Source organism: Vitis riparia, chromosome 6, assembly GCF_004353265.1.
Source record: "Vitis riparia cultivar Riparia Gloire de Montpellier isolate 1030 chromosome 6, EGFV_Vit.rip_1.0, whole genome shotgun sequence".
Lineage (NCBI taxonomy): Eukaryota > Viridiplantae > Streptophyta > Magnoliopsida > Vitales > Vitaceae > Vitis > Vitis riparia.
In genome coordinates, this window is record NC_048436.1 from 1,442,134 (window position 1) to 1,455,657 (window position 13,524).

The window sequence follows — 13,524 nt, forward strand, 5'->3', positions numbered from 1 at the left end:
GTAAATTAAGTTGGTTAATTTTAGAGTATGTTTGACGATGATTTTAGAAAATGTTTTTAATATTTCTAGTACTCGAGAGATAAAATTTTTAAAGTATTAGAAAGATTAAAAACATTTTTTAAAATCACTATCAAATAGAGTTTTAATATAATTAAAGTCTATTAGAATCCGTTGACCAAAGTAACCCACTTGACACTAGTTTGGCTTAGTTCAAAATTGATTTATTATGTGTTTGATTTGATGTACTTTCTATTTTTTTTTTTTAAATTGGAAATTTTTTATGTAAAAATATAATATTTAGTACATGAAATATTAATTTATCTTATACCTTTTTAAAATTATTTTCAAAAATCTTAAAATTCAGTCACCATACTTTCAGTACCTCATTGCTCCAGCAGAGTTCTGTTATGTGCTTTCCTGCTGTTGAAAGCATTTTAATCCCAGAAATATTTGGGAAAAAAACTGCCTACACAACTGCATGATTTCATTCACACTATTACCAGTATGTCTGTAATGCAAAAATGGTCATCTGTGAAGAGATATGTGTTAAAGCTGGACCCTTTTTGCTGGTCAACATTCAAAACTGAGTTGTGAATTGTATTGTCATAAACTCTCTCACAAACCTAGCCCTACAAATGTATGTATGTCACTCAGCATACAGGCATGCTGCATGGCTTTTAATCCGCCACTCTCTGTGAATCTGATCCCATGGTCTTTCGATAATACAAAGATCTAATACATGATACCTGATCATGCTTTCTGGGTCTCGACTCTTGCTCTGGCTTTCCATGCTTTCAGGGTCTTTACTCTGGCTTTCCTTGTCCAACCCAGAAACCTACATATGTTAAAAAAATGTCTGTTAATTATGTTTTGTGCTCTTCTTTCTTCTTTTGGGAGATAGATGAGAACGATTTAGGCCTGTACCAATGGGAATCACCAGCAAGTTCATTCACTTTTAACGGCATGGTATATCAGACGAACAAACATCAAGGAAGCGCGAAAACTGATTGTACCAAGCATGAGGAATACTGCATAGCAAATGCAAGCATTGTAGCCAAAGTAGAAGGAAAACTGCATGAAACCACTCATACGTGATCTGGCATAGAAGTAGATGCAATGGCCAAACATAAAAATGGCAGTTGAGCCCCCACGCAGCAACGATCTGCATCCGACAGACAAAATAAGTAATTGTTAGGGCCATGCAAGGTATAACAAAGTAATTGAATTTCTTTCAACTCAACAAGCCTAAACAAACCACATCGTTAAGTACAAGAACTCTGCATGGTAACATACCTCCACCACCATTCATGGTCTTCCACAGAGAGCTGAACATATGTCAAACCAATACTCAACATTGCAGTTAGTAAGACAAGGATGATGAACATGATAAACAGAATGCCAGGTAGAGTCCAGATTTTGTAGCCCCACAAGCTTGCATACAAATGATGTAACTCGAGGATAATTGCACTAAAAGGTAGGAGGCCCCCAAGAAACATTTGACCAGGTGTTTTCCGATACCAAGCTAATGGTGGAATCTCCCTTGGACATCTCTTTGTAGCACACGGTGCTTGAAATTCAGACCTTAATCGATATCCGATCACCCCACCCAAGCCAAGCAATGGGATGGTGACAAATGTATATATAAGAAGAATCACTACTATGGTGCCAAAAGGAAGTGCAGCTGTAGCCCCATAAGATACAGCAACTGCATTCAGGATAGACACCATCACAAACAGTGGACCCAGGTAGAGGGTCCCAGACAGAAGAACACTTCTTTTCTGAGAGAATTAACATTGTTACGTTCTAAATAAGGCAAGGAAATTTTAAGGGAAAAAAGGATATAGAATAAACTTCTACAATACAATAATTACCCATCCAGTCTCAACAAATTGATTGTAGAAAGATGAAGCAGTGTATCCCGCAACCACTGATGTAAGGGTGTAAGTCACAACAAGAGAAGTACACAGTGCTCCACGATTGTAGGGATAGAGGACACCAAGGAGTGCCAAAACAAATAAGAAGGCAGCCCTGAGGAAAAATGGCAAAAGTGTTAAACATGAAACTCATAAAATCAACAGATGGAAACAGCTCCTGTCAGACTCCTCTGTTATTTGCTAATTTATTCCCTAATCAGTGATCATCATCACAAAATATCACCTTTTGATAACTGCTGGGAAAAAGAAAAAAAATTCCAGATGGTAAAGGAAAAACTTTAAATTGGATTTAAAGTCCACAACAAACTATCAATTGAGGTCTCTATAAATTCTTGGACTATAGAGGACCCCTCTACCAGAGATGAAGTCTTCAGGAAAGAAAAGGTACAAAGGATTTTTTAGGTATCAACCTAAGGAAGGGGGGATCGAAGGCTGGTTTAGATTGCACAGTGTTCAGAAAAAAGATCGGTTAACTGGGTCAGTTAACTGGCGACTATGAAAAAAATAAAATGAATAGTGGTGAGACTGGTGACCATGAAAAAAAAAAAAAAAAAACAGCAAAACCAACTGCTTGAAGTACAATACTTGAGCTTACTGGATCAATAACTGGGTACCCGTGCCCAGAACCGCACAAAACAATGACATGCAAGGAGGATATCTGAATACATCTCCATGAATGTATTTCCAACCAACTTCCTTATCTTCTTCTTCATCCCCACCAGAAAACCTAAAATTCAAATTGAAGAACGGTAGGCAAGTTAACTGAGATAACCTGCTTATGAGCTCTGCTCAAATATATTCACAACAATAACATCAGCAAAAATACTAATAATAAATTGCATGCCACATTACTTTCGAAGATCATTCTTCAGATGCCGCATAAAAATCATGGTAAGCAATCCCATCAAGAGCACAATAATGACAAATGAATTAATGAATGAGAACCAACGGATTTGCTGGTGTGTTGGGAATAATGAAGCCCTTGAATATTTGTCCATTCTGTTCTCAAACTGTGTGGAGGTCTCCTTCCATAAGATAGAGTAAGTGAATTTAACACTGATATCAACATCTTCTGTTATATCCACAACATGATTTGGGTCACTAAAAGCACGTATCTCTATGATTTGGTTGCCATTGTAAAGAGCATCAAACTGAACATGTTTAAATAAATAATACTTAGGGCCATTTTCATTAACGGTCCAATTCTCATCTTCAACTTTGCCAATGAATCCCCAGAGTGGAAGATCATCATAATACATCTGGAAGTAAAAGTCATTAGAGACTGCATTCCTGAACTTAGCAACTTCATCTCCTTTAAGCTTCTTCTGGCACAGGGTTTCCCCAATTTTGTCCTCCCGAAATTTCAACTCATATAAAGCATTTGTCAAACAGTCACCATTCAGAACTTCCCCTAGGGATGCCTTCCTTCTGATTACTTGATCTGCACACCATCAAAGTAGAAACTAAATTCCTAGGAATTCAAATTTTCAACTTGCTTTAGAGCAATACAAGATAGGAATCTAAAAGGCTGACACATGGTGCAGTTAGTCCATATATATGTATAGATAGCAAATTAAACTTTTTAATTGAGTGCCTAAAGAGATTATCTTCAACACCAATTGTTTATTTCTAATGGGTAGTCCAAAATCAAGTTCATATGTGAATAATGAATTTGAGACATGGCCCATTGAAAGTGTTTTGGACATGAGGTTGATAAATATACAACTACCATTATTGAATGATACAAGTCTGTCAGTTGATTCTTCTTCAGATAGTTACTACATGATTAAATTAAAACTATTGAGTGACTGTGAGCCTAAAGGCTAACCTGGGCGGCAGAATGGCAAGTCATAGTAGTGGTAGGTTTCACTGCAAGAGAATAACAATCGAATGTGTTAGCCCAAGGTTTTATAAAACCAATTTTGATGATAACAAAACAAAGAATTGATGTTTAAACTTTGTTTTAGAGTGTTGGACAGGTACAAAGTTATTGCTACATCAATTAAGGAATTCAAGAAGAATGAATTTGCTCAAGGAATCCAGAAATCAATTGTAACATGCATTCTTAGGCTAGAACCTTTGCAAAATGTAAGGCTAAGTCAAGGCACAATTGCTTGGGAATTTTCATCTTAACCTTTTTAAGAAAAAACATTTTAACTAAATTGAACCCATTCATTTGAGGCTTTTCAAAATTTTAGAATCAAATGGGAAACTGGATTATCATTTTTTTTTTTTTTAAAAAAAAAAAATCATTAGAATCCTATTTGAAGTCAAAAGCACAATTGTTGCATGCCTTTTTAAAGTATTTCTCAGATCAGTCCATGTATCAAAATCATTTCAAAGCCATAAAATTTGTAAATGGTAGGAGACCTGACAATGCGCTCAGTGTGGGTCTCCTAGTATGTCTCCCTCCCTTGGTAAGGTTGGGTGGTTGTGGCAACAACAAAGAAATGGTTGCACTACTGGTCGATTGGCTAGTCAATTGGTTGCTTAACCGGTTGAGCAGTTCTACTCAACAGTCACCTACAACCCTTTTATTTAAAACATAAAAACCAAGGGTAGGGTTGAAAGTGTTTTTGGTTTAGAAGGATCCTTGTTTAGTGACGCAATGTCAAGGCTTGGACTGGAGCTTGGGATGATGAACATAGACAAGCTTGGTGCCTAACCACGTATATTGGTGCTTGCATATTCTTTTCCTTCTCTTATTTAGTTACATCAATTGTTCTATATTGTTTTCCATTGCTGTTATTGCATAATCTCATAATTTGGCAAAAAAATTGAGAAAGATATCAATACCCAATTCACCCCAACTATTGGGTGATTGCCTACATTAGCTAGTAGACTTCACTCATTCACTGAATGACATTAAGATTAGAAAGGGAACAAAGATCTGTAAAGATCAGAAGATTAAAATGAAAGTGAACCTTTTTGCAACTATTACAATCAACCTTACACTAATTTGTGTTTTAAATATTTTATTACTCCGCAATATCAACCTCTCTATATTTGAAAATAAAACTTGCATATTAACAAAAAAAATAAAAATAAAAAGATAAAATCCTAGTGATGCAAGTGCTCATACAATTTCAATAAGGAAAATTTGGTAATCATTTAGCATCAGAGGCAAGAAATATGCTTGAAGAGGGTAAAAATGTCATTGACTTAAACAAGTTAGCTATACCTTCAATGATTCCCCAATTATGAATGTCCTCCATGAATTTTTAGAGAATTTTCAAATCCAGCATACTGATGCAGTGCATCAAATAAATTGTTTCTCACACAAAATCACTTGTAAGTGACAAAATCTAGCAGAATCATGACTAACTAGGTTTGTTTCCATCAGCACAGTGATCAAGAAAACATTCGTGTATGGGGCTTGGAGATGTCCTACATAGGCTTTGTCAATTGGAAGCCACACTCCCCTAGAACAATGTGACACAACTTTGGATGGTAAAAGGCATAAAGGAAATCATTTTTCCCATCTCAATGCCCCATAAAACAGCAAAACCTTTTTAGTGATTAAAGCATGAAGAAGGCTCTCTACACCCTTATTCTGGTTTAGAACATAATTTTGGTGGGTAGATAACCTCATAGCTTATCAGAGTTTTAAGGACCAAGCCCTCTATCTCTATAAAAACCCCAATATAGAACCCACATTACAGGATATACACGATAGATAGAGCAAGGGTAACATGTAAATTCTAACTAGCTAAATACTTCTAAATGACAACTAACCCTTTAATTGTTCTTAACTGTACATAAAAAGTATTCACTCTGATGGGTGATGCTCAGAGTCCTAAATTATTAACTGTACATAAAAAGTATTCACTCTGATGGATACTGCTCAGAATCCTATATGAACAGAACATAAAGTCAACCAAATGTACTTAATTTGGTATAATAAGCGAGAATTACAACAATGAAACAATAATAAGACTCGTGAGATGGTGGATCCCTATAACAGGCTATTGATTCCGAGACGGAACTTGAGAATTGGAAGACTTGAGGTGACCCAAATCCACAAAGCATAAGGAAAAAAGAAAACAGTGCGAGATTTATTTTCATAATTTCAGTTCAGAAATGGGATCATCTCACTAAACTGCTCCATTTTAAGTTGTTCAGCGTAAAAAGGAAATGAAATGAAAAGAAAGATAAACAAAAGCAACTAAAACGACTTTAATTACCTTGGGTGGGGAAGATTTTATAATTGTGTTGATTTCATTTTCCTCCATTTTCTGAGCAAGCAAACAGGGGAAGTGAAGGTGATTTTACCTAGGATTGTTCAAGGGGCCAACTTTGTTGACGAATAAGGAGACGTGATCTCCCACATTGTAGCGATGATCCTCGGCTGAAGGCGTAACAAATCCAAATGAAAACCCTAGGGTTGTGAAGAACAGCAACAGCACACTCATTCCAGGTGGTTTAGACATGTACGGTGTCAGAGAAAGAGCTGAGCGAGCCAGCGTCAACGCCACCATTGTCTCTGCCCCAGAACTCACCCCTTTTCTCCCACATCTGCCGCAACATAAACTCAAAAAACCCAAAAGGGCCCAATTACCACAAAAAACGAGCCCAAAAAAAGCCCAAAAAAATATTGATATACTTAAAATTGATCAAAATATTAAAAAATTATATATAAGAAAAACTTCATAAAAATATAATTAGAAGCATAATAGATATTTTAAAGTTATTTTATTAAAAAATTTGATATATGTGTAATATCATTTATCATATTTGATAATAATATTGTATGTATAGATAAAAATATAAATTTTATAAGTTTACATTTATTATTAAATTACATCAAATATTATTTAATAATAATATTATGATATTTAATTATAATATGTCTAATTTTAAAATATACATTAATATTAAAATTATGATCATTTAATTCAATTATTTTTAATGATATAAAATAAATTATGATATATGTACAATTTTTTAATATTTAATTATTAATGATATTAAAAACACTATAAAGAAAATTATTATAATAATTTTTATATTTTTGGTAATCAATTAAAAAATTATATTTAATTATAAAATAATTATAATTAATTTGTTCTCTAAAATATTTTTTTATATGATTACTTTGAATATATATTTTTGGTGTATCATATTTAACCAAGAAAGAAAATGTCACGATATTTCGGAACGCGCTACAATGCTACTCCCCATTTGCTTACCGCTTGCCACCTGGGCTAACTTGCCCTTTGATATATAATATGCAATAAATTTATATATACTTAAACTAATTATATAAAGAAAATATAAGAATATTTTAAAGAGCAAATTAATTATAATTATTTTATAATTAAATGCAAAGTCTTTTAATTAATTACCAAAAATATAAAAATTATATAATTTTCTTCATAATGTTTTTAATATCATTAATAATTAATTAAATATAAAAAAATTATATATATATATATATATATATATATATCATAATTTATTTTATATTGTTTAATACAATTGAATTAAATGGATCATATTTTAATACTAATATATATTTTAAAATTAGACATATTATAATCAAATATCATAATATTAGGTGTAATTTAATGATAAATGTATACTTATAAAATTCATATTTTTATCGATGCATACGATATTATTATCAAATATAATAAATCATGTTATACATATATCAAAATTTTCAATAAAATAACTTTAAAATGTCTATTATACTTCTAATTATATTATTATGAGGTTTTCCTTACATTTTCATGAGTTTTTAACAATTTTAAGCTTACCGATATTTTTTTCCAAAATATCCACCGATATATCTGTAAAATCGAAGTACCGATATATCCGTGATTACCGATATTTTCATCCTTGTATTTAACAAGGGTCACACTTGCCCTAATGGTATGGAGAGATGAACTTGTTTGGGGTTCGAGTCCCCTTAATGGCAAAAAAGGAGCAGAGGAGCATTGTAGTTTTGCTTCTTGAGACTTGACTTATAGGCCAAAGGGCCTCTATTCTGAATAGGATTTGTTTATGGGAATGGGGTTTGAGAAAAATGTGATATTGAGTTAGGTAAACTCAAGTATTCAAAAGGCTTGCTTCCGATGATTAACTCTATTTGTTTGAACCATTTCGGTTATGTTTGGTTCCGAAAAATACTAAAGAAAGAAAAAAAATGTAAAGAAAAATGATTTTTTTATACTTGGTTGTCCTATGAAAAATATAAAAGAAAATCAAATATAATTAAAACTAATTAAAAACTTTATTTTTAAACTATTTAATCTTTATAATGATGAATTGAAATAAATATAACGAGTTTGAAGTAACAAAAAAAATAATTTATCGATTTTTAATTTAGTATTTATTTTCTTTCATTTTTTCTTTCCTTCTATTTTTTTTTTTTAAATTTTCTTTCCCTTGCATTTTCTCTCAAATTTTTTAAGAACCGAACATAGCATTAATGAAAGCATTCAATACAAATATTGCTATTTTTCTTCCAAATCCATCAATTTGTTGAAGATGGGAGAAAATTAGTTGAAAAGGAAAGAAAATGGCATCACATATCATTTAGGACAAAAAGGGATTCTGAAGCATTACATACAGTAAATTTTACCCACCCAAGTGCTTGTACAATTTATATTGAACCAAAACTTGAATTTTCAACAAAACATTTCGTACAATTTCTACTTATAGGCCAATTAAACCTCTACGTGCTCATATTTATCATTGATGAGGTGTTTAATCAATGATGTAAGTCTCATGCATTCCTCTGTTTCTTCGGAATCCATATCTTGCCCATGAATGACCAACTTCCTAAGATTTGGGCATCGTTTAACCAATCCCTCAACCCAATCTGGGAAGAGCTCATTTATTGTAGTCCATCCAAGCTCCATTTCAATCACATTCTCCAAATGAGAAGAGCCTGGTAAAGCATAATGAACTCCATCTCTTAAGTACACGTACCACAAAGAAAGATGGCTTAGCTGTGGGAAGCAAACAGAAAATGTTTCCAAATCCACAATCTCATTTTTGTCATCAAAGAACACATCCCAGAGCCGTAGCCTTCTCAGTTTTGATGATCTTGATATCATCTTGTAGAACTGTGGCCAAATGATTGTGAATTCGTAGATATCTACAACCTCAAGATTTTCAAGAAGATTATCACCGATATCAAGGTGTGTAGAAGTAACAGCATTAGAAGTAACATAATCGATCACCAACTGCTTCAAAGTACCCTTACCAACCAGTTTAATGAGCTTGAGCTGGCAATCTTTCAAATGCAAACGCTCAAGACTATCAGCCTCCAATATGAACTCATCCAAACTGATTTGTTCAACACAAATACTCTTTAACGTGGGACTGCGCATTTAATATTTAATTATGATAGCAACGTTGCTACGAGGGGTTGGATCTGCTACGAGGGGACTCAATACAGGAATTGACACAAAATGAGATATGGAGAGGTTGAGAGTAGAAAAAAACATTTTCTAAGGGTATATTGGTACTTTCCACGAGATAGCAACGTTGCTACTCAGATCTCGTAGAAAGTACCAATATACCCTTAGAAAATGTTTTTTTCTACTCTCAACCTCTCCATATCTCATTTTGTGTCAATTCCTGTATTCTAAGAGCTTGATCCATCACGACGTCGGCTTAGTCTGTTCTGAATTCTGAGTTCGTCTCTCTATTGGGTACGTTTCAATGTAACGTTTTTCTCGTATGAGTATCACCTGTCGAACTGGATTGGTGGGTTTATGTTTGTTTATCTTATATGATAGTTGTAGTTTCTTGGTTTTTGTTGAACACCCAGTTGCCTAATTTTGAGTTTAATGCGTGTTTTCCTTATCGGTTGAATTTGGGCTTTCATTTCTTTCAACTTTTAAGTGTCGGAGATTTAAATTTCTTGTCCATTACTGAACTCTCATAACTGGGTTGGTTGATTTTTTTATTTTTTATTTTCCAATTCTTGATGCTATATTACGAGGCGATTCAGTCCACTATGTCTTGAATATCTTGTATAAGTGCCCAGTTGTGCTTTTTCATGGATTTTGTAGACATCCTTCATGTCCTCATTGAACAATGCTTTTTCATGTTGTGTTGTTTCTATTTGACGATCCTAGTGAATCTGTGTGAATCAATTTGTTGTTCTTTCAATGCTCTGTTTTTGAATACCGTTAACCGGCTCCCATGGTTCATATTGAGCTGGGTTTCCACTAAATTGATGTTTTCTGGAAAACTCAGGTGGCGGATTTGAGAATCTTGGCTTTTTGTTTCTGGTTTATGGAGCACCTTCCTACTGAACTCATAGGGAACATCATTTCTCGGCTAGGACCTGCCCGAGATGTTGTAATAGCCTCTACAACTTGTAAGCAATGGCGACACGCCTTCTGCTCTCACCTTCCCACTCTTTCGTTCAGTTCAAATGATTGGCCCTCGGACCATGGTACCAGTCAATTAGAAATACTTGTATCTCGAACGTTATTACAAACCACGGGATTGCAAGGTCTATCGATTTCAATGGACGAGATTGGTGAGTTTTCGGCTTCCGTGGTTATTTCCTGGCTTACGGGGGTCGATCCCAATTACCAAGGGTTCTCTTGTCTGAAATCCCTCTCCCTGAAATATGTCAGTATTTCGGCTTTGGATCTGAGTCTTTTGCTGACTGCCTGCCCAAAAATTGAAATTCTGGACCTTGTCAATCTAGAGATAGCAATGTCAGATACACAGCACAAGGTTGAACTGCGCAGTCCCACGTTAAAGAGTATTTGTGTTGAACAAATCAGTTTGGATGAGTTCATATTGGAGGCTGATAGTCTTGAGCGTTTGCATTTGAAAGATTGCCAGCTCAAGCTCATTAAACTGGTTGGTAAGGGTACTTTGAAGCAGTTGGTGATCGATTATGTTACTTCTAATGCTGTTACTTCTACACACCTTGATATCGGTGATAATCTTCTTGAAAATCTTGAGGTTGTAGATATCTACGAATTCACAATCATTTGGCCACAGTTCTACAAGATGATATCAAGATCATCAAAACTGAGAAGGCTACGGCTCTGGGATGTGTTCTTTGATGACAAAAATGAGATTGTGGATTTGGAAACATTTTCTGTTTGCTTCCCACAGCTAAGCCATCTTTCTTTGTGGTACGTGTACTTAAGAGATGGAGTTCATTATGCTTTACCAGGCTCTTCTCATTTGGAGAATGTGATTGAAATGGAGCTTGGATGGACTACAATAAATGAGCTCTTCCCAGATTGGGTTGAGGGATTGGTTAAACGATGCCCAAATCTTAGGAAGTTGGTCATTCATGGGCAAGATATGGATTCCGAAGAAACAGAGGAATGCATGAGACTTACATCATTGATTAAACACCTCATCAATGATAAATATGAGCACGTAGAGGTTTAATTGGCCTATAAGTAGAAATTGTACGAAATGTTTTGTTGAAAATTCAAGTTTTGGTTCAATATAAATTGTACAAGCACTTGGGTGGGTAAAATTTACTGTATGTAATGCTTCAGAATCCCTTTTTGTCCTAAATGATATGTGATGCCATTTTCTTTCCTTTTCAACTAATTTTCTCCCATCTTCAACAAATTGATGGATTTGGAAGAAAAATAGCAATATTTGTATTGAATGCTTTCATTAATGCTATGTTCGGTTCTTAAAAAATTTGAGAGAAAATGCAAGGGAAAGAAAATTTAAAAAAAAAAAATAGAAGGAAAGAAAAAATGAAAGAAAATAAATACTAAATTAAAAATCGATAAATTATTTTTTTTGTTACTTCAAACTCGTTATATTTATTTCAATTCATCATTATAAAGATTAAATAGTTTAAAAATAAAGTTTTTAATTAGTTTTAATTATATTTGATTTCTTTTATATTTTTCATAGGACAACCAAGTATAAAAAAAATCATTTTTCTTTACATTTTTTTTCTTTCTTTAGTATTTTTCGGAACCAAACATAACCGAAATGGTTCAAACAAATAGAGTTAATCATCGGAAGCAAGCCTTTTGAATACTTGAGTTTACCTAACTCAATATCACATTTTTCTCAAACCCCATTCCCATAAACAAATCCTATTCAGAATAGAGGCCCTTTGGCCTATAAGTCAAGTCTCAAGAAGCAAAACTACAATGCTCCTCTGCTCCTTTTTTGCCATTAAGGGGACTCGAACCCCAAACAAGTTCATCTCTCCATACCATTAGGGCAAGTGTGACCCTTGTTAAATACAAGGATGAAAATATCGGTAATCACGGATATATCGGTACTTCGATTTTACGGATATATCGGATATATCGGTGGATATTTTGGAAAAAAATATCGGTAAGCTTAAAATTGTTAAAAACTCATGAAAATGTAAGGAAAACCTCATAATAATATAATTAGAAGTATAATAGACATTTTAAAGTTATTTTATTGAAAATTTTGATATATGTATAACATGATTTATTATATTTGATAATAATATCGTATGCATCGATAAAAATATGAATTTTATAAGTATACATTTATCATTAAATTACACCTAATATTATGATATTTGATTATAATATGTCTAATTTTAAAATATATATTAGTATTAAAATATGATCCATTTAATTCAATTGTATTAAACAATATAAAATAAATTATGATATATATATATATATATATATATATATATATATATATATATATATATATATATATAATTTTTTTATATTTAATTAATTATTAATGATATTAAAAACATTACGAAGAAAATTATATAATTTTTATATTTTTGGTAATTAATTAAAAGACTTTGCATTTAATTATAAAATAATTATAATTAATTTGCTCTTTAAAATATTCTTCTATTTTCTTTATATAATTAGTTTAAGCATATATAAATTTATTACATATTATATATCAAAGGGTAAGTTAGCCCAGGTGTTAAGCGGTTGAATCCCAAATCTTTTGGTTTTGGGGTTCAAATCCTCTTGGCCCCAAGCAAATGGGGAGTAGCATTGTAGCGCGTTCCGAAATATCGCGACATTTTCTTTCTTGGTTAAATATGATACACCAAAAATATATATTCAAAGTAATCATATAAAAAAAATATTTTAGAGAACAAATTAATTATAATTATTTTATAATTAAATATAAATTTTTTTAATTGATTACCAAAAATATAAAAATTATTATAATAATTTTCTTTATAGTGTTTTTAATATCATTAATAATTAAATATTAAAAAATTGTACATATATCATAATTTATTTTATATCATTAAAAATAATTGAATTAAATGATCATAATTTTAATATTAATATATATTTTAAAATTAGACATATTATAATCAAATATCATAATATTATTATTAAATAATATTTGATGTAATTTAATAATAAATGTAAACTTATAAAATTCATATTTTTATCTATACATATAATATTATTGTCAAATATGATAAATGATATTACACATATATCAAATTTTTTAATAAAACAACTTTAAAATATCTATTATATTTCTAATTACATTTTTATGAAGTTTTTCTTATATATAATTTTTTAATATTTTGATCAATCAATATTTTTTTGGGCTTTTTTTGGGCTCGTTTTTTGTGGTAATTGGGCCCTTTTGGGTT

General features: G+C 32.1%; 3 protein-coding genes across 3 annotated transcripts; 1 reads left to right on the forward strand and 2 right to left on the reverse strand.

Annotated features, from left to right (window-relative positions):
* Positions 1-463: 463 nt before the first annotated feature.
* LOC117916887 (transmembrane 9 superfamily member 5-like) lies at positions 464-6,443 on the reverse strand. The gene is made up of 8 exons (XM_034833099.1): positions 6,207-6,443; positions 3,763-3,803; positions 2,787-3,375; positions 2,530-2,661; positions 1,872-2,028; positions 1,294-1,778; positions 925-1,162; positions 464-835 (listed from the first exon to the last, which is right to left on the reverse strand). Exons 1-7 carry the CDS (start codon positions 6,410-6,412, stop codon positions 946-948), a joined length of 1,827 nt encoding a protein of 608 aa, XP_034688990.1. The 5' UTR covers positions 6,413-6,443; the 3' UTR covers positions 464-835; positions 925-945.
* Positions 6,444-8,605: 2,162 nt separating this feature from the next.
* Positions 8,606-9,274, reverse strand: LOC117916279 (F-box/LRR-repeat protein At1g67190-like). Its single transcript, XM_034832233.1, has one exon. The coding sequence runs from the start codon at positions 9,272-9,274 to the stop codon at positions 8,606-8,608; it is 669 nt and encodes a 222-aa protein (XP_034688124.1).
* A 913-nt stretch (positions 9,275-10,187) lies between these two features.
* On the forward strand, positions 10,188-11,315 carry LOC117916280 (F-box/LRR-repeat protein At1g67190-like). Its single transcript, XM_034832235.1, has one exon. The coding sequence runs from the start codon at positions 10,188-10,190 to the stop codon at positions 11,313-11,315; it is 1,128 nt and encodes a 375-aa protein (XP_034688126.1).
* Positions 11,316-13,524: the final 2,209 nt, after the last annotated feature.